Source organism: Lactuca virosa, chromosome 6, assembly GCF_052849685.1.
Source record: "Lactuca virosa cultivar CGN04683 chromosome 6, Lactuca_virosa_CGN04683_v6, whole genome shotgun sequence".
Lineage (NCBI taxonomy): Eukaryota > Viridiplantae > Streptophyta > Magnoliopsida > Asterales > Asteraceae > Lactuca > Lactuca virosa.
The window spans coordinates 242,839,623-242,865,186 of record NC_136431.1 but is presented as its reverse complement, the minus strand read 5'-3'; the positions used below and the strand labels follow the sequence as shown (position 1 = coordinate 242,865,186).

General features: G+C 35.7%; 2 protein-coding genes and 1 long non-coding RNA gene across 4 annotated transcripts; all 3 read left to right on the top strand.

Moving 5' to 3' along the window:
• The first annotated feature begins 44 nt into the window (after nucleotides 1-44).
• HAF01 (HAC13 protein (HAC13)) lies at nucleotides 45-8,866 on the top strand. 2 transcript variants are annotated; one of them, XM_079056121.1, is made up of 20 exons: nucleotides 45-249; nucleotides 943-1,018; nucleotides 1,440-1,546; nucleotides 1,636-1,698; nucleotides 1,863-1,908; nucleotides 2,052-2,380; nucleotides 2,494-2,662; nucleotides 2,795-3,791; nucleotides 3,899-4,101; nucleotides 4,193-4,430; nucleotides 4,506-4,842; nucleotides 4,926-5,135; nucleotides 5,223-5,300; nucleotides 5,390-5,593; nucleotides 5,682-6,378; nucleotides 6,470-6,657; nucleotides 6,734-6,862; nucleotides 6,955-7,011; nucleotides 7,107-8,174; nucleotides 8,257-8,866. In XM_079056121.1, the coding sequence occupies exons 2-20, from the start codon at nucleotides 958-960 to the stop codon at nucleotides 8,605-8,607; spliced, it is 5,532 nt and encodes a 1,843-aa protein (XP_078912247.1). In that variant the 5' UTR covers nucleotides 45-249; nucleotides 943-957; the 3' UTR covers nucleotides 8,608-8,866. The 2 variants fall into 2 exon arrangements, with proteins under 2 accessions (XP_078912247.1, XP_078912246.1); XM_079056120.1 differs by having other exon boundaries at nucleotides 2,025-2,380.
• A 3,780-nt stretch (nucleotides 8,867-12,646) lies between these two features.
• LOC145118610 (uncharacterized) lies at nucleotides 12,647-13,390 on the top strand. The gene is made up of 3 exons (XR_013713381.1): nucleotides 12,647-12,838; nucleotides 12,919-13,065; nucleotides 13,154-13,390. It is a non-coding gene; the product is annotated as an uncharacterized LOC145118610 (long non-coding RNA).
• A 4,333-nt stretch (nucleotides 13,391-17,723) lies between these two features.
• On the top strand, nucleotides 17,724-22,531 carry LOC145122732 (uncharacterized). Its single transcript, XM_079058302.1, has 4 exons — nucleotides 17,724-17,885; nucleotides 18,572-18,694; nucleotides 21,256-21,737; nucleotides 21,902-22,531. The coding sequence occupies exons 1-4, from the start codon at nucleotides 17,741-17,743 to the stop codon at nucleotides 21,950-21,952; spliced, it is 801 nt and encodes a 266-aa protein (XP_078914428.1). The 5' UTR covers nucleotides 17,724-17,740; the 3' UTR covers nucleotides 21,953-22,531.
• Nucleotides 22,532-25,564: the final 3,033 nt, after the last annotated feature.

Here is a 25,564-nt window from a genome sequence, read left to right as displayed (position 1 = left end):
TTGCCCCTGAAATAACATTATAATTTCTCGCCTTTTACAGAGACTCTGTTGGTCTTTCTTCCTTCCCTGCCTTCGATCCTCTTCCTCCTGCTTCTCACTGCTCCTGTGTTCGATTATCCTACCGGCGAAGTTGAATTACGTAATGCGTTTTAGAGCATGAGTGTTCTGAATTCAGCATCGGAATCACACAATCATTAATCGATCTGAGATTTTCATCGATCTATTTCGACACCCAGTTTGGTGGCTCAGGTGCTTTGCAATTTTCTACTATCAATCAAGTATTGTTGTGATTGTTTTTCACACGGTTAGGTATTTATATCGATTCATATTCGTTTTGCCGGACAATTGCACTCGTTGTTGAACAATTTCTTGGTATGTAAGCGAATTAGGGTTTCAGTTTGCTTTATTTTCCACCTCTTCGATATTTCCGGCTCTTTTAATTCTTTCTACCTATTTTCGCTGATAAGTTAGGGTTTTGGTCTCTTTGTTATGGACTATGAATGGTGAATGATTCCAGTACACCGGTAAAGAGAATTTAACTTATACTTGTAGTTGCTACTCCTATTCCTACAAAAAATGAGCTCACATTGGTCTTTGAATTCAATTCAGATAGTTTTCGAATGCCAAATTATGTGTCTTTTCTTTTTGGGGTTTTCATATCTCCTGGATATATTTCTTAAAATTTTGCTGGAAAATAGAAAAGTTATCTCTTTGACTGGTAATACTTTGGAATTAGCATATTTTGGTTGCTTCTCATTGATGCTTCAAGTGAATTCCTGTCAATGATTTGTTTCACTAGTGATAGGTTTTACCAGAAAATTCTTTTTTGATCCTAATCCTTTGAGGGCGGATGATTTATTCCCTCATGGCTTTGGTTAAGAAGACATTTTGCTCTTCCAAGACAAACCATATTGTGCTAAATACATCTTTCTCATGTGGCAGACTTCATTACATATAATGGATTCTGATGCTGGGAATACGTCTCAAGATGGTAGGGGAACTGATGACCGTGATGAAGGTATTTAATATTGAAACTCAACTCTTCAGCATCAATGCCTATCACAAATTTATTCAAACAATTTTGGAAAGAACATGTGTGATCATGTGTTAGTTTGCTTTGAAAGGCATAATAAGCATAAATTACCACTATTGATTACAATCAAGAGTTGTGAATAACATTGTAAATATGTAACACGCAACAAACATAGACAATAAAAGAGACTATCGGAAGCATGATATTTTGGATAGTTGATAACCTTTAATTGTTGCACTGTTTAGCAACTTCATATGAATTCAATTGTTAGCCCATCTAAACAAGTGCTTTTGAATCCTGATTCTGATTGCCATCCTTGTGTACTGATTTGGATTCCACATTTAACCCCTTGAATTCAGTGACTTGCCTTGTATGCTATTTAGAATTCTAAAATTTTAATTGGCAGATGATGATGATGAATATGAAGATGCTCGTGATGGCAATCGTCTTTTGGAATTCATGTTTGGAAATATCGATGGGGCTGGTGATCTTGATATTGATTACCTTGATGAGGTATCTATTCCTCTTTTTTTTATAGGTGTTTATATCTTTATATATATTTATATCAACTTGGATACTAAAACCATGGTTTTGTTTCACAGGATGCAAAGGAGCATCTTGCTGCACTAGCTGACAAGCTTGGTTCTTCACTAACAGATTTCCATGTATACAACTGCTTTCTACTTCCTTCAACTTGTGTTTATTATTAGTTTATTACTCATTACACATTTCCATGTACTCTGTTTTGGTATATGATAACTGATAAGAACTTTTCACTATTTTAGTATCTAGATCTAACTCTTTATTCTTTTACTATCTCATTACTCAGCTGTCAGTAAAAACCTCACAAACATCTGCTGATGTTGCTGAACAAGGTATCATTGTTCTTATTAATGAATTTATGACTTTGGACTTATAGGATAATGGTTGATTATGTGGACATTATAGCTGATAATCTTCTAATCCCACCTCTTGTGCTACATCCAAACAGATTATGATCTGAAGGCTGAAAATGCAGTTGATTATGAAGATATTGATGAACAGTATGAGGGACCAGAAGTCCAAGCATTGACTGAGGAGGACTATCTATTACCAAAATCTGATTATGTTTCTACAACTGTACCACCTGTTGCCTCATCTTCATTGTTTGATGATGAAAATTATGATGAAGATGAAGAAGAGGAAGAATTACAGAAAGAACTTGATCGTGTGGATAATGTTGACCAAGTTGACCAAGTTCAAAGCCCTTCTTTACCAGTGGTTCCTCAAGAAAAATGCTCTCCAGAGGATGTTAGTCCTACAGTTGAAATAGAAAACTCAGATCCTGATGTTGTGGAGCCTCAAAAGGTTACTACATTTATTGTGTGTATGCAGATTTCATTATATAAAGACATCTTTTAAGCTTCCTTTATATAAAGAATTAAAGATACATTTGATATACATATAACTTCTGTTTTCAGGAGGACACAGATATGTTGGAAGAGCCAGTTGAAGCTAAAAGTTCAACCCCACTTCCTGTTCTCTGTGTAGAAGATGGAAATGTGATCTTACGATTTTCAGAAATATTTGCTATTCATGAGCCTTTAAAGAAAGCTGTAAAGAGGGAACAATGGTTTTCTGTTCCAAAAGGTATTCATTTCATTATATCCAAAAATTTGAAGAAGCATTTGTACCTAAAACACAAGTATGCTTTACTATGTGAGATATTTTGTATGTTGTTAACCTGTTGCTATGTTAACATTTTGTGTAAATATATTGCAGAAAAGTACAAGTCCATGGATGTATCTGATATTGTGGAGGAAGATGAAGAGGCATTTTTAAAGGGCTCTTTAAAAGGTTTTCCTTATATGAGACACACACATGTATTTCAAGATGATTTATCGACATCACAGGAGGATAAATTAGACCTTCCAAAATCTGGGATTGTTGATGAAGATACAACAGTGGCTTCAGAAGTTGATGATCAAAGGAAAGACTATTGTCATGATGTTATCCCATCCAGTAACAAACTCTTCAGTGATGATTATTTCCCTCTTGATCAACAAGACTGGGAAAATAGAATAATTTTTGATAATTCTCCAGCTGTAAGTGAAACTTCTGGTGGAAGTGAGATTTCTGGACCTGAATCTGACTCATTATTGAAGTCCAAGACACGGGTTGAGTCGAAATCAGACGAGGAAGATCAAGGGTATTTTTGTCATTCTGTAGAGCCATTCGGTTCAAGAAAATCTCCAAAATCATACAGTTCATCTGAAGAAACCATATATCATCCCCAACTTTTGAGATTAGAATCACGGTTGGAAACAAATGATGCTAAAAAAGATACAACAGTTGAAAGTGATACCATTAAACGATTCAACAAACTCACTTTACGCAATAAAGATGTTCTTGATGGATCTTGGATGGATCGAATAGTGTGGGACCCGAATCAATCTGTTACAAAGCCAAAATTACTTCTTGACCTTCAAGATGAACAGATGCTTTTTGAAATTTTGGATAACAAAGATGGAGATGATCTTCAGCTTCATGCTGGAGCCATGATCACAAGTCGGTCTGCTGAGTCAGCACCAGATTCATTGGAGCTATTACATGGTTATGGAGGCGGGAGATTTAATATAGCTAATGACAAATTCTATTCCAACAGGAAATCTTCCCAACAGTTGAAATCACATTCCAAGAAACGCACATCACATGGTGTTAAAGTCTTGCATTCAATACCTGCTCTCAAGCTACAGACAATGAAAGCCAAACTTAGCAAGTAACCACAAAAATCTCTAGTCTCATTTTTCTTTTACTCTATATATATATATATATATATATATATATATATGTTGTCAACTCATTTTTCTTTTACTGTATTTGCAGTAAAGATATAGTCTATTTTCATAGGCCAAAAGCTTTATGGTATCCTCATGAAAATGTGGTGGCACTTAAAGAACAAGGAAAGCTGCTTACAAAAGGGTCAATGAAAATTGTATTGAAAAGCTTGGGAGGGAAAGGGAGCAAGCTTCATGTAGATGCTGAGGAGACTATTTCATCTCTCAAAGGAAAAGCTACCAAGAAGCTTGGTTGGTCTTCTTTTTTTGGGCTAATAATAATATTACCACAGTTTCTGTTGAAGTTAAAATTTTTTACAAAATTCTCCTTTCTTTTTGGTAGATTTTAAACCAAGTGAACCTGTGAAAATTATATACTCTGGAAAGGAGCTTGAAGATGAAAAATCTCTTGCTGAACAAGATGTTAGACCAAATTCTTTGCTGCATCTTGTTCGTACAAGAATACATTTATTACCAAGGGCTCAAAAACTTCCTAGTGACAACAAGTCCTTACGCCCTCCTGGATCTTTTAAAAAGAAATCAGATCTTTCAGCTAGAGATGGTCATTCTTTTCTAATGGAGTAAGTATTCTTCCAAGATCATGCATCATTTTTAGTTTCAGACATTTCTAATGTTTGTTTTTTTTTTTTTATTAGGTATTGTGAGGAAAGGCCTTTACTCCTTGGAAACCCTGGAATGGGTGCTCGATTGTGCACTTATTACCAAAAATCAAGTCCTGGTGATCAAACAGCCACCCAATTGCGTAGTGGGCCCAACAATTTTGGAAACATTCTTACACTCGATCCAGCTGATAAATCCCCTTTTTTAGGAGATATAAAGCCTGGTTCAACTCAATCATGTCTTGAAACAAATATGTACAGAGCTCCAATTTATCCACATAAACTCTCATCCACTGACTATTTACTCATTCGCTCTCCAAAGGGAAAGCTCTCGTTAAGACGCATTGACCGGATTTACGTTGTTGGTCAACAGGTTTGACCTATATCTTTCCTTTGTTTTTTTTTTTTTTTTTTCCATCTGTATCTTTATTTATTTAAAATGTGTAATGTAAATAGGAGCCTCACATGGAGGTGATGTCCCCTGTATCAAAAGGTGTTCAGATGTATAATATGAATAGGCTTCTGGTGTTTATGTATCGTGAGTTTCGTGCTCTTCAAAAACGTGGCTTGACACCTGCCATTCGTGCCAATGAGTTATCTGCACAGTTTGCAAATGTAGCTGAAGTTTCTTTAAGGAAGAGGTTAAAGTTATTCTGTGATTTTCAGGTAAATTTTTACTCTTTACTTTATTTTTTTTACCAATAATACCAATATATTAACAGTTTGTTTTTTATTTATGGAACCAATCACCAGAGGGGCTCATGGGTTATGAAGCGAAATTTCCGTATTCCATTAGAGGAGGAGCTTAGAAGAATGGTGACACCAGAAAATGTATGTTTTTACCTTTCTTTAATCTTAATCTTTATCTTTATCTTTCTTTTCTTGTTCTTTTTCATTTATGTTTTTTTTTCTTGTGTTAGGTGTGTGCTTTTGAAAGCATGTTAGCTGGAATGTACAGACTGAAACGTCTAGGAATCAGCATGACTCATCCATCTGGTCTCTCCTCTGCAATGAATCAGCTTCCTGATGAAGCAATTGCTTTAGCTGCTGCGTCCCACATCGAGAGAGAATTACAAATAACTCCCTGGAATTTAAGCAGCAACTTTGTTGCTTGTACAAATCAGGTAATATAATAATTAATAAAAAGTAAAAACAAACAGGGACTTATCTTAATACTTAACTGGATATGAAGTCTTAAATATTGTTGTTCAGGATAGAGGAAATATTGAGAGATTGGAGATTACTGGTGTTGGTGATCCATCTGGTAGAGGATTAGGATTTAGTTATGTTCGAACTGCTCCCAAGGCTCCAGTTTCAAATGCCATTGCAAAGAAAAAAGTTGCTATAAATAGAGGAGGATCTACAGTCACTGGAACTGATGCTGATCTTCGTAGATTAAGCATGGATGCTGCAAGAGAAGTGCTTATTAAGTTCAATGTTCCAGAAGAACAGATTGCAAAACTTACAAGGTGGCATCGGATTGCAATGATCCGGAAGCTTTCAAGTGAACAAGCTGCATCAGGAGTAAAAGTGGACCCCACAACCATAAGCAAGTATGCACGTGGTCAAAGGATGTCTTTCTTGCAGCTTCAACAACAAACACGAGAAAAATGTCAGGAGATTTGGGATAGACAAGTTCAAAACCTGTCTGCTGTTGATGGTGAAGAAAACGAAAGCGACATTGAAGCACATAGTGACCTTGATTCGTTTGCAGGGGATCTTGAGAACCTTCTAGATGCTGAAGAATGTGATGAAGGTGAAGAGGATAATAATAATTATGATTCTAATAACTTGGTGGCTGGTGTTAAAGGTCTTAAAATGAGACGCATGCCTTCACAAGCTCAAGCTGATGTGGAAAATGAAGATGAAGCTGCTGAAGCTGCTGAGTTATGTAGAATGCTCATGGATGGTATCAACTATCAACTATCAATTTTATTATTATGTTGTTTTTACTTTTTATCTTTAAAATGTCCCCTTTTATTTATTTATTTATGATTCAGGAGATGATGAGGCGGATAGGAAGAAGAAAAAAGTGAAAGATACAGGAGCAACTCCTATGTCAAATCATAATATGAAAAATAAGGAGAGGTTGAAGGGACTCAACACACCTGTGAAAACTATGTCTGGTGTTACACGACCTGATGGATCCTTTTCTATAAATGATAATGCTGTGAAGTCATTAAAAGATGTACGTCTGTATTCATCATGTGGGACCCTTATTTTATATAGTTTTATTGATTGATGTTCATGTGGTGGGGTGGCAGGATGAAATGTTTCCTTACAGGAAGAACTTTTCTGGAAAGATGAAACCCAAAAAGAAGGATGATGAACAAGTTGGTGGTTTGCTGAATAAGAAGCTTAGAATTTTGAATGATGGCATGAATATTATGAAGGTTAGTAAGTTGGTTGCTTTTTTCTCTTTACTGACACAAAAAACAAGATGAGGTTTTAACAATAAGTTGTTGCTTGATCTATTCTTCTGTAGGTTGGAAATACAAAGAAAAATGCAAGAGAGAGTTTTGCATGTGGAGCTTGTGGTCAGGTATGTTATGCCTTTTTCTTTTTTGACATAAATACAAAGGTCAAGTATGGTCTACATATGTTGTGATGTGATGATTTTATGGTTTGATTCGTCAGTTTGGTCACATGAAAACCAACAAACACTGCCCCAAGTACAGAGAAAATTCCAACATTCAAATCGAAAGCAAAGATCCCGAAAAAGGGCCCACAAAATCCACAGGTTTAGGTTTAGAATCAATCACCAAATCCCAACCAAAAAACACCATAAAAAAGATGATACAAAAAAGCGGGTCAAAACTTGCAGTCATCGAACCTCAACCTCCACAAGAGGAGGAAAAAACCTCTTTAAAAGCCAAAGTCCTCAAAGTCAAATGTGGGCCCGCAAACAGCAACAAAATCCCGGAAAAACCCACTCCCAGCACCTCACAAATCTCCGACAAACCCGTAACCTCAGACACCGAAACAGTCAACAAATCTTCAATCAAAGTCAACAAAATCATATTCTCCAACAAAACAAAAAGCGAAGATATCCAACCGGAATCCCATAAACCCGCAGCCTCCCTCGTAATCCGGCCACCGGAAAGTCACCGGAATCCTCCACCACCACCGCAACCCCGGAAAACAATCGTCATCAAACGCCCGAAAGAAGTCTTTGACTTTGACCAGGTCAGTCAAAGTCAAGAAGTCAGCCCGGTAACCGAGCCTCGAAAAACCAAAAGAATCACCGAATTATCCGGTTTCCAAAAACATCCTCGATCAAATAAATCAAAAGATCATCATCATCATCATCATAATCATAATTCCCAAATTTGGGAAGAAGACCAACACGCGCTAAGAATTGCCGAGAGACAAAGGCTATTATACGAAGAACAACAACAACAAGCACAGCAAGCGAGAAAGCTAGAAGAACAAGAGAGAGTGGCGGAGATTAGGCGGTTCGAAGAGGATATAAAACGCGAAAGGGAGGAGGAGAGGCGGCAACGTGAGAAAAAAAAGAAAAAAAAGAAAATATTTTTCGAACCAAGGAACGAGTATCTCGAGGAGACTCCTCGACCCAGGCGAGACGACCGCCGGGTCCCGGAGCGCGACCACCACCGCACCGCAAAACGGAAGCCCGTCGTCGAATTAGGCGGGCGGTTCGGGGCGGAGTATGCCCCGACCGTGAAGCGGCGTAGGGGCGGAGAGGTAATTTCACCTACCCAGTTAAACTTTGATTTCAAAAATCGTGATCGTTTTTTATTTATTTTTATTTTGTGATATGACATAGGTGGGTTTGGCGAATATACTGGAGAAGATTATTGACACGTTAAAAGCAAACAATGTGTCGTTTCTTTTCTTGAAACCCGTGACTAAAAAGGAAGCGCCAGATTACCTTCGGATAATAGATCGGCCAATGGACTTGTCAACAATGCGGGAGAAAGTGAGAAGATTGGAGTATAAAAGCCGGGATGCGTTCAGACATGACATGTGGCAGATAACATTCAATGCTCATAAATATAACATTGGAAGAAATCCGGGTATTCCTCCGCTTGCTGATCAGCTCTTGGAGCTTTGTGATTTTTTGTTATCGGAATATGATGCGGTTTTGAGTGAAGCGGAAGCGGATATAGACGAATGAATGATTTTATGTTTTGATTATTTATGTATGTAGAAAATTTGTATATTTTTACCCTGTTATGTAGTTTAGGTTTATGGGTAAACACAGGAATTTTTTAACTTCCTTTTTTTGGTGGTGGGTTGGTTTATTTAGTGGTGAATTTTGTATATATGGTAGGATATATATGATATATAGTTTTTACATGTTTTGTAAACCATATCTGGTTTTGTACTTTATGTATTTGCTAAATTATTTGGGAGGAGGCCGTTTAGGATTTTAAGTTATTAGTTTTTACAATAAACCTGATTATGTCTTCTTTCTCTACTTACACTAATGGGTTTAGGAAATTTTTTCAAGCTAAACTAATAGCCCAAAACCTTATAAGCAATTACTTAGATTACATATTTGCTTCTAATAAGCTAACTATTTTATTTGTTTAATAAATGAAACCTTTTACTTATTTTTAAATCACCATATCATATTTACCTGGTTTTGGGTTGAACCCTAAATCCGAAATTGGTGATTAATTTGTTGATAGATGTTAGATTCATGGATTATATGATGTTATAACTCCTGCTCTTCATTGAATCAATTTAAAATTGGTTTTGATTAAGGCTTGGCTGAGATGTTAAGTTTCAAGCTCTATTAATGATGAAATTTTCAATCTAGTAGTTCTAATGAGATGTGGAGTGTTGGATTAACCTCTAAAACACTATGAGATTATTAAATCATCCTTAAATGATTTCAATCTAAAAATTAATGGTGAAAGTGGATGATTCAAACTTTAGGTTCATGTATGAGTTGTACTTTGGCTATGATAAGTTGTACCGTAGCCTCTAGTAATAGATTTGGAGTCAAATATGGAATTAGTATATGTTGAATGATTAAACCTATGAAATCTATGATTTAAATCAAACATCTTGTGATCTTGAGTGTTGCTTGTACATTGGTAACATTGGAATGAACTAATTGAAGCAACCTCTAATGGATCTAGATTGGAAGGGATTTCATAGATGGAATCCCCAATTCTATTTCATAGATTCCAATGACTTAAGCTCAATGATTTTGATTTAAACATATATGATTATTGTTGAGGGAATTATGTATGGAGTAAGAGCTTAGATTAGTCATTGTTGGTGAATTGATCATTAGAAACTAATAATTATGCCGCGAGGCCTTATCCATTTGTTAATTCGACCCAACTTGAAATTGACTTCGGTTTGCTCCCTTTCACTAATTTAAAGAAGGTTTTGTACCGAGCTGGAATAAATTATTCTCTGAACTCTTAATTGATACGACATGCTATTTTTTCATTCATTCCCTTTCAGGATCAGTCGTGATCTTCCAAACTTTACCGATGGTATGGACGAATCCCTCGCTTCATCTAATGTGTAAAAGATCCTAGCCGCACTTAAAAGCCGAGTACTCTACATTTGTTGGAATAATGATGTTCACATAAGCATCCCTAAAGCTTATGTGACCTCTAAAGGTCTCAATGATTAATTCATCATAAGGAAATGACTTAATTGAGTCCATATGCTGTTAATAACCCTTGTTTAGTCCATATGAGTCATTTGGTAGCCATCTGAGGCCATTTATGCAAAGTACATTGCCTAAATTAGAAAAACTGCACAATCTGAAAACCTGCAAATTCCACATGCCCCGTGTGGAATCCCAAGACAATTTCACACGCCATGTGTGAAATCATCTATGAATATTTTGCAACGTTTTGAGAAATGATGCTTTCAACCTCGGATTGCTTCTAATTTTAAATATAAGCTTATAGGATGGACAATAGGTAGTGATTAAGAGGTGTAAATAACTTGGATTTCATTAACAGTGAGTAGTATCGAATAAATGTTCCATAACAAGAATTTGATGTTTTTATAATGAGATTGAGTTAAAGAATTTTTACAATTACTTGCTATGTGTTACCTATATTCTCATTTACTTGTGCATTGCATGCAAATGATTTTTATGGAGTTTGATAAAGAGAAAATAGTTAATTTGTTTTGGGAAGAGTTTTGGCATCAACACTTATGTATTCATGTATGATTGGGAAATGACTTGTATGTCCCTCCAAAGTCAATGGAAAACAAGATTAAGATATTCCCCAAGAGGGTAGTGTGATATTGTAGACACGCCCCACTTGTGCGTTGTACGGGACCGATAATTTGATAGCTCACCCATACCCATTACGAGACTAAGAGAAACGAGAGAAGTCGTGACATAGGGTGCTATGTGCTAAGTATGTCATAGTCTTCAATGATATCAAAACGAGAAACTATGAATGAGATTATGTGATGAACGTGAATGGGTGTAATTGCATATTGCATTGCATTCTCTTTATTTTTTATGCATTTAAATGGTTACAACTTTTAAATGAATTGAAGAACTATGAGTTATGAGTTTCAAAGATTTTGGAGGATTTGATTTATGAGTTAAAACCAATGTTGTAAAAACGCTCGACGTTAGTTAGTCGGTGGACTGGGGTTAAAAGATTAATCGGCTAGGCGGTGATTAATCGGAGAACATAAATTGCTATTTTGTTGAATTTTAAAAAATTAAACATGACTAATATCATAACAATGTTCGTAATATCATAACATAATAGGTTAATATGATTAATACAACACTTCTCATTCCTCAAATAGTTTCTATTGGGATATAATTTCTTCAAAGTGTTAAAATTTCATCGTTTTCTACTAGTTCACTCATTGTGTGGACAAGGATTAATCGTTAGGCGCCCTCTAGTCGGACGGGTAGCGCCTAGTTGGGATTTATGTAACACCGGTTAAAATAGATTTTGGGGAATTCACCATAGGTCAAGATTAATTTATTTTTTTACTACATGCGTGATGAAGTCCCGGTATTACTCAACTTTTGAAATATTAGGACCGAACTTAATTCGTTGCTAAGCTTTGTATTCATTGGTTCCTTCTGTCGGTTTTGTGATGGTTCCATCAATCAAGTCGAGCTTATTTTTAGCCAGGAGAATGTCTTTCATCTTCGTGGACCAGTCGGCATAATTATTGTCACTAAGGTTTTCATTGACATGTATTTGTCGTGGATAATCGGGGTGGATGTAGAAAGGTGAATTCGGATCACATGAAGGGTTTGTATATGCGCCGCAACCACTGATTGTAGTATCACCCACCATTGTTTTAGTAGGATACGCGTCATTGTTTTAGTAGGATGTGATATCCTTCTCTGATACCATATAAAAATTTGAAGAATAAAAATTAACTTCAAAAATTATGTTTCTATCACTCGAGGGTTATATAGGAACCCAATTAGAATTGGAAGCAAGGTTGTCAAAATCGAGATCTTAGTTAAAATCGTTTTACGTTTTGCAAGATCGTGATCGTAAGATCCTACCAAAATGAACTCATATTCAAATTTTCTCGCAAGAGAATATAATCAACTTTAACTTCTTAAGCATCACCCATACTTTTTGTTGATACAAAACAAAATGAACTCATATACAAAGGGATTATTATGGATATGCAATGCCTAACTCGAGATGAATTGATAAAATAGTGATGCTCTAAAAGACTTCTTTCAACTTGTGACACTAGATTTCAAGTTGAATAAACGGATTTTTGATACCTGACTATATAATAAAACTAAAGAGGTGAGATCGTTTTTCACTTATAGGATCTTAAAATCGTAATATTGTAAGATCAAAATCGAGATTTTAATAACCTTGATCGGAAGCAAAAACGAATTCTAGACACGCTATAAAAGAATAACACCTAAGGATAAGAAAGGATAAGGATAAACATAGGGTAAATTACACGAACCGTCCCTCGTCCACATGCCCAAAAGCATGTTTAGTCCCTATTTTCAAAAATTAACTCGGATCGTCCCTGTATTATTATTTTTTCACTTCGGTAGTCCCTATGGACATAGAATGACTATTATGCCCTTAATAATTTATTTTTAATTTTCTTTTCTTTATTTATCATTTTTAGATTAAAAAAAAATATATCCACAAACACACCCAAGCCCCCCCTCCTCTCCCTTTCACTTTCTAGATTTCTTCTACCCATTCGTCGTCTTCGTCTTTCTCATTTTTTTTCTTTGAAGCTGGTGGAAGAAGACCAACATCGTCGGAGCCGCCATCACCGGAGAAGAAAGAATATTGACATCTTCGGAGCAAAAAGGAAGAACATATATGCTATTCTGCCTCCATATTCGTTCGAAACCCTAGCTCCTCCTCCATCTCCATTCAAAATCCAGTGAATCAGAGGTATGTCCTGTCGAAGTCTTACCAGAGCTTTAGATGTTCAATAAAAGGCAATGTTTAAGGAGATGTTTTCCGTTCCCCAGCTTCCTCTACCTTTGTCTTCCTCGTTCTCAGCCACTCTCGAGTCCGGCGAAACCAAAATTTGACCTTAACCTCTTTCCCTAAATCAGATAAACAACACGTGAAGTCGTTTTTCATCCCTTTCAAAGCCTTAAGGGGTCTTTTTCTCGGTAAGCCTTGATTCTTCCTTCCCGATTTTCCATGATTCTTCCTTCCATCATTACAAGCCTTCTTCCTTATGCTACCAATCCTTTGCAGGTGGGTTTTCTGATGGAGCCTGTTGGGGGGTTTTATTAAAACGATTTTTAGGGATTTTGTTCAAACGATTTCTGGGTTTTCTATGTTTAGATTCTGAGTATTTTTTGTGTCAGATTTGGAGATATGGGTTTGGATTTGTGCAAATGACTTTCAAAAAATATTTCTTGTATCTGGTCGGAGATGCAGGTTTCTAAAAATCGCCGGTGAAATTTGAGGAAGAGATTCAGTTTCATAGGAATGAAGGAGACGAGGTTGAGGGTGGGGTGGGGCCGTATTTTTTTCTTTTAAAATTAAAAATAATAATAATAACATTAAATTAATTGAAAAAAAACACATAAAGGGCATTACGGTCATTTCAAATCTGTCATGGACTAAAATCGCAACAAAACCGTATATCAGGGACGAAACGTGCAAGTTTTAAACAGACAATGGACGGTCCGAGTTAATTTTTTAAAATAGGGACTAAACATGCTTTTGGGCATGTGCACGAGTGACGATTCGTGTAATTTACCCATAAACATAACTTAAATACTAATTATCTAATTAACGTGATATTTCCTTTAAATAACATATATTCTGATCTTGGTAAATGACTATTTGCATCTCAAAAATCTAAAATATATTTTTAAAATACTAGCTAGTCTTTGTATATTAGTTTTTGACAACTCGTATATCTCGATTAAAGAAGAGATCTGGATGTACTACCTTTTAGTGTCTTCCTCACAAAATCTTTTAATAGATCAATAGATTCTTAGATTCAGTTCACTCATAGATACATGCATACATACAAACAAAGCTATAGAACCTCGGTAAAAACCACACTTCTGTCTATTTAATGTCAGGTAATTTTCAAATCCTTTTTAAATGGTTTTGAGGTTCCATTTTGATTCTAATGTCGTGCCTTCGCATTGTAGTAAGCATCTAAAGAAATGAGCTCATCAAGTGGGATCTTAGGTTCAGTTCAGCTGAATTCCATCAGCCAGCATCATCAAATTCACATTCCTAGTGCTTCACACAGCAACTCACCACAACCACGACCATTAAACCTACCTCGTCAAGATCTACTCGATGGTAGGTCCTTCTCGGCATCATGTGATCTTGAGATTCATATGAAGCTTTACATTACATCATTGGTTGAATAATTCTCTAAATCATCATTCTAACTTTATTATGCAGAAGGTCAAGCTTCACTTAATTAGTCTCATGGTGTTTCTAAAGTAAATAACCTCAAAAAATAGGCTATTACAATTTCCTTACCTTCCTTAGATCATCAAAAAAACCAATATCATGAATTTATATATGCAAAATGCTGTCAATATGCACTAGTGCGCCGCCACATTGCATGCACATGGCCACTCTAGTGCATTGACCGATCTGTTTTCATTGCATTAAAATATATTTATTATGGAGAGACTAGCTAGAGTTTATATAGTTGCATATTAATCATTTTGAAAATAAAACTACTTATTGTTGTAAAAATTGAGTATAGCTTCATTTTATGATTAAACAGATGGAAGAAGAGAAGATTTCCTGTTTTCCCCTCTACAAAGCATCAATGGCAGGTGATTGGGAAAATGCTAAAGACATTTTGGAGAAACGTAAAGAGATGGTAAGGTTTAGCATCAACAGAAACAATGAAACAGCACTTCACGTTGCTGTGTATAGAGGAAACACCTTTTTTGTGGAAAATCTAGTGAGATTGATGGAAAACGAGGACTTGGAGCTTCGGAATAGCAGTTCCAACACTGCTCTATGTTTAGCAGCTGTAGCTGGACATGTTAAAGTGGCTGAGATTCTGGTTAACAAGCACAAGGCCTTGCTCGATATTGTTAGGTAAAATATGAAAGGTTGAAAACATGTGGCTATGCATGTGAAATAAAAGAATCAATTGTTGGACGGCTAATGTGAATGGAAGGAAATTCAACGTCAACATTTGCGGCTTTCACATTTGAGTACTATTGTCACGACGACTCAACATTTGCGGCTTTCACATTTGAGTACTATTGTTACGACGACTCAATTTCATGTGCAAATTGCAGCTCTCTCACCTATATATATGCATGTATGTTTTGCATATTTTGTGTGCAAAAACTTGAGAGAACATCAAGTGTAGAGTGTCAAGCCAATTGTAATCTTGTGAGTTTTAATAAAATTCTCTAGTTGCAGCCCGTGGATGTAGGATTTGCACCGAATCCGAACCACATAAAATCCTTGTGTTCTTCTTGCTTTATTTTCGTGAGTTTGGGTGTGTGTGATAGTGTGTTTCCGCTGCGTGTACCCGGTCCGGTTCCTAACAACTGGTATCAGAGCCAGATTAGCGAGGTTTGGAGGGTACAATCATTTTTTTTATCACGCACGAGTGTACCTGATTTGTATCTTGTTTGTCGTAATGGCTGAAGACAAGGTTGTAATCGAAAAGTTCAACGGTTCTGAATTTAGCTGGTGGAAAATGCAACTAGAAGCATTGCTATGTCAGAAAGACTTGGACGTGGTACTCGGAGACAAACCGGAGAAAATGGAAAAAGCTGCTGAAGATGCGTGGAACTCAAAGGACAAGAAAGCCAAGGCGGTTATTACATTGTCGTTGACGAAGAGCGTTGCTTTCAACATCATGAATGTAACCACGGCACGTGGTATGATGGAGGCTCTGTCAAATATGTATGAGAAACCATCGGCGGCTAACAAGGTGTTCTTGATGAAGGAGCTGTTCACTACAAGGATGAATGAGGAAGGCTCAGTTACGGTTCACATTAACAATCTAAATTCAATTCTGTCCAGATTATCATCTGTGGGAATTAAATTTGATAACGAGACTCAAGCATCACTGCTACTAGCTTCTCTACCTGATAGCTAGTCCGGAACAGTTACTGCTGTTACGAGTTCCGTGGGGACCAGTGGTATGACTTTTGAAGGGGTTAGAGATTTGGTTCTAGGCGAGGATATCAGACGCAAGAATCAAGGTGGATCTTCCTCTTCTGATTTATTAAATGTCAGAAGAGGTAGAGGGAATAGCAGGAATAATGGAAGCAGTGGGAGTCGGGGAAGAAGTTCATCTAGAACTAAGAAGAATGTGAAGTGCTGGAACTGCCAGGAGGTGGGACATGTTAAGAGTCAATGTCCAAAGAAAGAATTGAACATTGCCGGTGCTGAGAGTGTGTCTGAGGATGATGCATTGATACTCAGTATGGAAAGTTCTGTAGACTCTTGGGTCATGGATTCAGGGGCTTCGTTTCACGCCATGGACAACGGGGAAACGATGGTGAATCTAAAAGAAGGAGATTTTGGAAAGGTACGTTTGGCAAATGACGAGATGCTTCAGGTAACGGGCATGGGAGATATTGATTTGGTTACTTCATTGGGAACTACACGGAGCCTGAAGGATGTCAGGGTGATTCCGGAGCTGAAGAAGAAATTGATTTCTATTGGTCAGCTGGATAAACAAGGACTGGAAGTAAGGTTTGGTGGTGGTAAATGGAGGGTGATTAATGATAATCTAGTGATTGCTCATGGTATGAAGTGTGGGTCATTGTATATGGTTGAGGTATCTGCTGAGGGAAGTATGACCGTCCCTGTTAAGCAAGACAAAATCCGGTTCGCTAAATCTACGGCTAAGAGAGTTCATTTTGCAAACATGAATTCTGGAGCCAAGGGGATGTTAGCTGAACGAGTCAGAAATTCTAAACCATTCAGGGGATTCTGTGACAGTGGGAGCACGGGGTGTGTTTCGGGTACAGTTACAAAGAGCCGTTGGGTTTTTTGAAGACTAAGACTGAAAAAGTCTCTCCTGTTGAAAGTTTGCAAAGTTGGGAGAGTGTTAGTGGTCCTCGGTGTATCTCTGGATCTGGTGGAGTGTCCAAACCGGTTGAGACAGAGGATGAGTCGGTGGTGGGATTAGCCACGACTGAGTTGGAGCTAGTGGGAGCTTCAACTGTCCCTTCTAGTACTTGAAGATGAGGGGCGGCTGCAATTAGAGAAATGGGACTAAGTTTAGCTTGTTCTTAGGAACTGGAGGCTTGGAAGACTTGGTTGTTTTAAGATTACTGGAGTTGGATGACAGAGACGGACCATGTTGTTCAAACTTTCAAGTGGGAGATTGTTAGGTAAAATATGAAAGGTTGAAAACATGTGGCTATGCATGTGAAATAAAAGAATCAATTGTTGGACGGCTAATGTGAATGGAAGGAAATTCAACGTCAACATTTGCGGCTTTCACATTTGAGTACTATTGTCACGACGACTCAACATTTGCGGCTTTCACATTTGAGTACTATTGTTACGACGACTCAATTTCATGTGCAAATTGCAGCTCTCTCACCTATATATATGCATGTATGTTTTGCATATTTTGTGTGCAAAAACTTGAGAGAACATCAAGTGTAGAGTGTCAAGCCAATTGTAATCTTGTGAGTTTTAATAAAATTCTCTAGTTGCAGCCCGTGGATGTAGGATTTGCACCGAATCCGAACCACGTAAAATCCTTGTGTTCTTCTTGCTTTATTTTCGTGAGTTTGTGTGTGTGTGATAGTGTGTTTCCGCTGCGTGTACCCGGTCCGGTTCCTAACAAATATCACTGGTAGTCAAGAAAAAATGCCACTGTACATGGCAGCTTTATCTGGAAAGAAAGATATGGTGAAGTATCTGTATGAAAATTCCGAAAGAATGACTAGCGGTCTTTGGACAGATGAGTGTCGGGGTGGTGTTCTCTTGGCATGTGTTGAGGCAGGGCTATTTGGTAAGTATATATATGCATGTTATTCTCTTAATTAATGTCTATATCAGAAACTGGGTATATTATATCTTTGCCAAATGCATCTTGGTAAGTAGTCAAGCTTTCATCCGCAACTTATTGAGCTGATTCATTCAAGATCTATTTCTAAACGAGATTTACCCAAGTTCATATGTATAAAAATCATTTTGAAGATCCTCATGTAATTTATTTAGCCATAGTCTTTTCTCTTTGGCCTCTTCTTTCTCCCTAAAAACTAGAAAGATTTTATTTCCGGTTTGAAAAATTAAATATTATTCTACCTTTTCTTCATACCAATCCTCCTATCACTTTTAGATGATGACAAGTGTAATAAAAATTTATTAATTTTATTAAATATGAAAAATATCACAATCTTAAATGTGTAGGAAGATGATAGGAAGAAAAAAGGAAGAGATATATAATTCCCATTATTTTGACATGGTAGTAGTTCACATTGCGCTACCCATTATAGTACCAACAGAATCCGGTTATTACTATCATGATCAAGCCTATAATATTTTTTGAACGGCGAAGCCTATAATTATATTTGGTTGCCAATAATTCATGTGTTAATTTGATTTCCTGGTTGTTGATTCAATATTCCGTAGTTGCATTGGAGAAGAATAATTGCTTTTTCTGTTTCGAATTAACTAGATATCAACTACTTGTAGATGTTGCGCTACAAATAGTGAAAGATCGTCCAGAACTTGTTGAGAGCGAAAGAAGTCTACTTGGAGTTCTAGCTCATAACCCTGGCGCATTTAGGAAACAGTATAACTTGATCGAAAAATTTGGTAAGAATATCTACTCCCTGATTTAACTTTCTATGTAATCATCTCGCTGATGGAATGAATATCTATTTTTGTGTGTGTTTTGGGAAAAAATAATCGGTATTTAACTACTTATAAGCTAAACAACACATAAGCACATGCATCCATAGTGCATTGAACTTCATTGCATCATTATTCTACATTCGATACAACTCTATCATTTTTTTTCTTATAATGCATTGAACTCTAGAAGGTTAAATGGAACATTATAAAAACTAATTTTATAATATTTATTTAAAAATTAGAGAACATTCATTTTTCTCTTTGAAGAGTTAAGTAGCCATTGGACTCCAAATCTACTGAATGTCGATATGAGTATATGACACTTTATAATGAAAGAGTTGCATCAATTGGATGACAATTAGATTTGCCACTTATCAAATTCTCCCATTGCACTCATAATTATGGATGCTCTTTGGATTTTCAGCGACAACCTAGGGTTCGTACACACACACACACATACACACACACACACACACAGAGAGAGAGAGAGAGAGAGAGAGAGAGAGAGAGAGAGAGAGAGAGAGAGAGAGAGAGAGAGAGAGAGACTACCATATTAAAGAGTGATATTTCACATAACTGAAGATTAGATTATCGATAATACAAATACATCTTACAACAATAGGAACTAATAATCACAGCAGTTTTGCAAGTCTCGTACCTACAATATTTGACACAAAGAATATGATTAGTAGAGAATATATACCGACAAAAATTGCAATGTACTTACCGTTTATAGAATAGAGAGTCTATCGTTTGAAATGATTTCTATTCTAGTGATTAAGGGGATCAACTGATAAACATCAAAGGATAGGACTCTCAAGAGAGTCTCTCGTCAAGACTTTAGCATATCAAGAGTCTATTCATAATGATAATTAATCAAAATCTCCTACAGGTCTCATAACTTAATATAAATTATCACTTATAACAAGTCAACAATAACATACAAAATAATGATGAATAAATTGGTTAGACCATCTTTATGGTTAAAATCTGTATCTTTATAAATCTTATAAAAAGAGGTCATTCAAATAAATATGGTTTAAAATAAATCATTTATCTTGAATCATGCCCATTTGAAACCTCCATAACTTTTCATTTTATGGTATTCAATGGATTGGTTAATTAAAATATTTTTACTACATAACTCTTACAACTTTCAACTTATGCTAATTAATTCATTAGTTTATCAAAATATTTGACATATATAAGAACATTATTTTTATTTTAGGTTACTCACACTTACTTCTTTTCTCCTATCGTTATTGTTATCTAAAGTCCATGAAAATAGAGAAGTACGTAAACATAGAGGGAATTACAAAGTAAAAGATTACTACAAGTGACTTAACATATTGTATATGTAAGTGTATACTTTATTTGTATGTAACCTTTTACTGTTAATATCCATATATAATTTGATATTTCTTTATTATTTCAACTTCTTTTTCCTTTATATTTTCTTTAAATTTCACGAAAATGTTTCTGATTGTACACTTAAAACCAAAAGAAAATGATGATACATTTGAATTATTTTTTTAGAATTTGTTTTATGTAAGACTGTGGTATATTTTTATTGTATACACCATTTCAACTTATAACTTTCTACGTACATTAATAACTTTTGTGTAGAGATAGAACTTCATTAAGTCTTGACTTTTTTTTAGATTATGATAATCATCACCGATACAAAAAATATGTTATACTCATTTTTCTAGCCTCTGATTTTTTTTTTCCGATTATATTTCCTAGATCATGACATACTTTAAGAAAGAGTGTTTATAGGTAATAATAAATGAAACAATATGGTCATTCTAAATTTATATATATATATATATATATATATATATATATATATTCATTAACTAATGACTTAATTAGCGTAATTTGATAAGTTGTAAAAGTTATGTAGTAAAAATATTACTAATCCATTAAATTCCATAGATGAAAATTGTGGGGGTTTAAAATGATTATTGTTGAAAAAAATTGAATAAACAAACAAATGAGGTGATCTTAAATTAATTGAGTTTAAAAATACTTAAAAATAATATTTAATCAAAACTTATACAAAAAAAATTGTGTGCAATCTACGGATAGAGAATATTGTTGAATATAAGTATTATTATATAAGTGCTAAATGTCAAATATTTTAATAAACATCTCTTTTATCATTTAGTTATATTTAACAATTTGTATATATTTCTATATTTTTGACAATATAATTTTCTTCCTGCACAACACAGATGTTCGACTAGTGTATTATAAATTCCAGCATGAAAAAGGAAAGTTGTGCCATGTTATTTAATAAATTTAACCAGATATCATTCGTTAGTCTATTCTATTGGCACTAAAGATTTTTCTTGTCGTACGTGTTATTGAGAAGTATCACTCATTTACTAACTTGTATCTTCTAATGTGAACCCCCCATGTGTTCACACATTTTATTTCATTTAAGTACTTTCATGCAAAATTCACTCATAGCCAACTATTCAAAGTAAATAATATCATCCACTTAATTGGTTTCTTAGTTTTTCTACGCGATGGATATGACGGACTTGTTAACGAGGGAAATCAAGCCATGGAGTTGCTTAGAATCATTTGGGGACATATTTTGAAATTACCCAAGACTAAAATTGATGACATACTAAGAGGGCCTCCTGACCAGATTATGGGTGATAAATATTCCTCGAGGGTACTATTTGCAGCTGCACAAATGGGAAACACGGCATTTATAGTTGAGCTAATACGTCAATATCCAGAGCAAGTACTAGCACTAAATGATAACAAGCAAAGTATATTTCACATTGCTATTACATATCGATATAGGGGTATCTACTCTTTATTGCATGATATAGGCTCAATGAAGGAATCAATAGTTGATCTTGAAGACGAAAATGGTAATAATATGTTGCATTTAGTCGGGATCCTCAGTGAGACAGGAAGGAGTTATCTATTGAAGGACATTCCAGGCCCAACTTCACAACTGCTAGAAGATCTAGCATGGTTTCAGGTGCATATTTCTTTATTTTGATTTTGTTCTTCATCGAATTATGTAAAAGAGGACTATATTTTTTTTCCTTTAGTTTCTTTCAACAAAATGTTGAAGGTTCAAATCCTAAAACAATATCTTTTATAAATTGATCATGATTTTGTAATCTATATATGTGTTTACAGAACGTGTGGACTATACTCCCAGAAGAACAAAGCTGGCCTAAGTCCACGTGACTTATTCAACAAGAATCATAAAGAGCTAGTTGCCAGAGGTGTGGAGTGGACTAAAAAGATATCGTCTGAATTAATGGTGGTTGCAGCACTTATAGCAACCATAAGTTTTGCAGCTTGTATTACATTTGTTGGTGGATACAACCAAGACACGGGTAAGCCTGTGTTCACTGAAAACAAGCATCTTAATGCCATTCTTCTAGAGAATGGCATGTCTTTTATATTGGCTTCCACTTCAATCTTCTTTTTCTTATCCATCATTAGCTCTCACTATACTGAAACTGCTTTGTTTAGAGCATTAATCATTAAGCTCGTAGGCGCTATGACATTTCTTTGCGAGTCGATCTTGTTTGTGATACTTTCTTTCTCAGACAACTTCGGTTTACTCTTCCCACAAAAGTATCTACTGTCCCAATATCTTTTGACAACATTCTCGTACATGGTCTGTTTTCTATTTATCTACTGGGTGATTAGCCAATATTGGTTTCTTGTGATTATCATATTCGATGATACGTTTCGTCCTCCTAAAAGAATCTTGTTTTAGATTTATCACTACATGCCTCTTTCAACCATAAATCTCACTTTAATTATGAGCTAACTTCTGAAGACTATTTATTCAGATTTGGTGATTTTTATATGTATGGTTAATTATACAACTTTTTGAAGACATACGTAATTACATTACATTTTTTTCTGTATTGATACCATGAGGTGAAATATTGTAATAATATGATTCGATTTGATACATGTTGTTAATGTTTTTTCTCTCTCGCTATTTATTATAGAGTAGGATCTAAAGAAATTCACAATTAAAATAAAAACACTTGAAATAGACATTAATACATGAACTCGAGCTCCGACGACGTTAAAAGTTATGGGCTAGCCATATCTCTCTTCGGATAACATTAGGTGATGTTTGGTTTTTAAGAGACAAAACGTGTGCAGTGCAGTGCATGTCATATCTGTAACAGAAAAGATGAACCAAACATCTACCATCTGCAAGAAAAATATTGCTTTTTAAATTCAGACGGCTAAATAAACTGAAATTTAAATAAAATGATTTTTTATATAACCAATAAAAAATTACAATATCATTGGACAAAAAAGACATGTTTATATATTTTGAGTTTTTTTAACAACAACACAAAGACTATATATTTGGAGCTATATTTTATTGGTAGATAAATAACCAATAAAAAATACAATGATCTTTTTGACAAAAATTAACATAAATAACCAATTAAAATTACAAAGTAAGTTACCTATTTTTGTAAAAAGTAGTAAAGTTCATTGTATAATGAAAGAGTATACGAATCGTATATTTGATTGATCGATAACATATATAGCCAAAGTACTAACAACTATGAAACCTATACTAGGAAAGAATATAGGGAGATTCCAACTGTTGTTTGACTAATTATTTATAATACAATAACTTAAATATACAAAAGATACATATGTATCTTATTCCTTAATACACCAAGCCTTTGGTAGGGACCACGTGTCAACAATTTGGTTAGAGCATTAGCTAGTTGATCAAACGAATTGATGTGACGAACATGCAAGGAACCATGATCAGTGACCTTTTCACATACAAAATAATAATCCAATGTAATGTGCTTCATGCGTGAGTGGTAAACTGGGTTGGCACGGGAATATGTAGCTCTTGTATTGTCACAATATAAAATGGGTTGATGCTTGGAAGGAATGCCCATATCAGTTACAAGATTTTGACAAATGCTACTTCATATGTTGCATTAGCAAGGGCTTTGTATTCAACATGGAGGATCTGGAGACAAATTTTTGATGAGTTGACCTCCATATTATAATGTTAGATCCAATATAGAGTAGATATGCAGTAGTTTAACGTCCTCCACATTCGATTCCAATCCAATCGGAGTCAGAGAACGCAGTGAGATCCATAGAAGTGTTGCGACTGAGAAGTAGACCATGATGAATTATACCTTTTAAGTATCGCATAACTCGTTTTAACGATTGCCAATGGGTCTCAGATGGGGAGTGCATGAACTGTGATAGTTTGTTGACAACAAAGGATATGTATGCTCTTGTGAAGGCGAGATATTGTAGCGGACCAACTAGTTTCCGGTAAGGTGTAGCATCAATACTGGTAAACCCATCTTGCAATTTGAGAGTAACTGAGGGGTTCAATAGGGTGGCTACCTCCTTTGCTCAATCCATGTGAAAAATGGTTAATAGGTCTTGAATATGATGATGTTGGGAAAGAAATAAACCATTGAGAGTAGGTATGACTTCAACTCCTAGGAAGCGGTGAAGAGGACCGAGGTCTTTAATGGAGAATCTGGTGGCTAAACTGGTGACAAAGTTATCGAGAAAGGAGGTTTTTTTACCTGTAACAACGAATTCATCGACATAGACTAGGAGGCAGCTGAGAATATTGTTGTGATTGTAGATAAAGAGAGATAGATCTGCTTGAGATTTACGAAAACCAACATAGAGTATAAAGGTGGTGAGTTCAATGTACTAAGCTCGTGGTGCTTGCTTGAGGCCATGCAGAGATTTTTGAGTTTGAAAACATGTGTGGGAAGTTGACAATTAACAAAGCCAGGAGGTTGGGACATGAAAACTTCTTCATGTAGAGTACCATAAAGAAGGCATTGTTAACGTCTAGTTGTCGTAGTGGCCAATTTTATGAAAGGGCAATGGAAAGTACCGTACGGATGGTTACTGGTTTGGTAACGGGGCTAAAAGTGTCAAAATAATCTTTGCCATACTCTTGAATGAATCCTTTGGCGACCAGACGAAATTTATATTTCTAGTAGTGTCATCGGGTTTTCGTTTGACTCGAAAGATCCATTTGCATCTAATTGGTGAGTGAGAGGATTTTGGAACTAGCTCCCATGTTCCATTAACATTGAAATCTTGATCCCAGTGTGGATCTTTTAGCGCTTGTGTGTGGGTAGTGGGTTTGGTAGAAGGTGGTATCGGGTGTAGTGTAGTATTATTGATGAAGGATGAGTTAAAGTATTTGGGATTAAGTTTGCGATGGCGGTTTGGAGGTAGCAGTTGGGGTTGGGGTGAAGTATTAACTTGTTATAATGATGGAGGGATTATGTTTGAGGATACAACAAAGGAAAAAATAGATGAGGGAGAGGTGTTCGTGGGTGTTGATGTTGTTCTATGAGTGTTGTCATTATGAATGGGTGATGTATCATTGTTATCATTGTGGATGGGTGGTGAGGTTATGGGTGTAGAGGGTTCGATAATAATAGGTGGAGGGGTAGTTTCGGGTATTGTGTTTGATTCCACGGTGGGATTTAGAGGTGAGGTGAGAAAGCTATAAGGAGTTTGGAAGGGGTATGTTTTGTGATAGTTTATTAGAAGGAAATTAATCTGATTGTTGATGTTTCCGATTATATGATTTTCAAAGTATGTATCATGTGCTTTATAAAGTATCCGCTTAAATAGTGAAAATTCTAAAAACTCTTTCTCCGACAATCTCGGAGCTCTTCCCCGACGGGATCAAACGCCAGGCTACAAGTCATCACCGCTGATTCAATTCTTCTTATTTATCCTTTCCGATTGAGTTTCTTTTGGTGACTGACGCAATGTCTTGTTTTGACTCTCGCTGGGTAC

Bases quoted from the DNA above. Each gene is read 5' to 3' on its own strand.
- LOC145122732 (XM_079058302.1), top strand. From the start codon at position 17,741: ATGCCACTGTACATGGCAGCTTTATCTGGAAAGAAAGATATGGTGAAG. The intron at 17,886-18,571 runs GTAAGTATATAT...AACTACTTGTAG, and splicing joins TGTTGAGGCAGGGCTATTTG to ATGTTGCGCTACAAATAGTG. The intron at 18,695-21,255 runs GTAAGAATATCT...TTGGTTTCTTAG, and splicing joins TAACTTGATCGAAAAATTTG to TTTTTCTACGCGATGGATAT.
- HAF01 (XM_079056120.1), top strand. From the start codon at position 958: ATGGATTCTGATGCTGGGAATACGTCTCAAGATGGTAGGGGAACTGAT. The intron at 3,792-3,898 runs GTAACCACAAAA...CTGTATTTGCAG, and splicing joins ATGAAAGCCAAACTTAGCAA to TAAAGATATAGTCTATTTTC. The intron at 6,658-6,733 runs GTACGTCTGTAT...GTGGGGTGGCAG, and splicing joins CTGTGAAGTCATTAAAAGAT to GATGAAATGTTTCCTTACAG.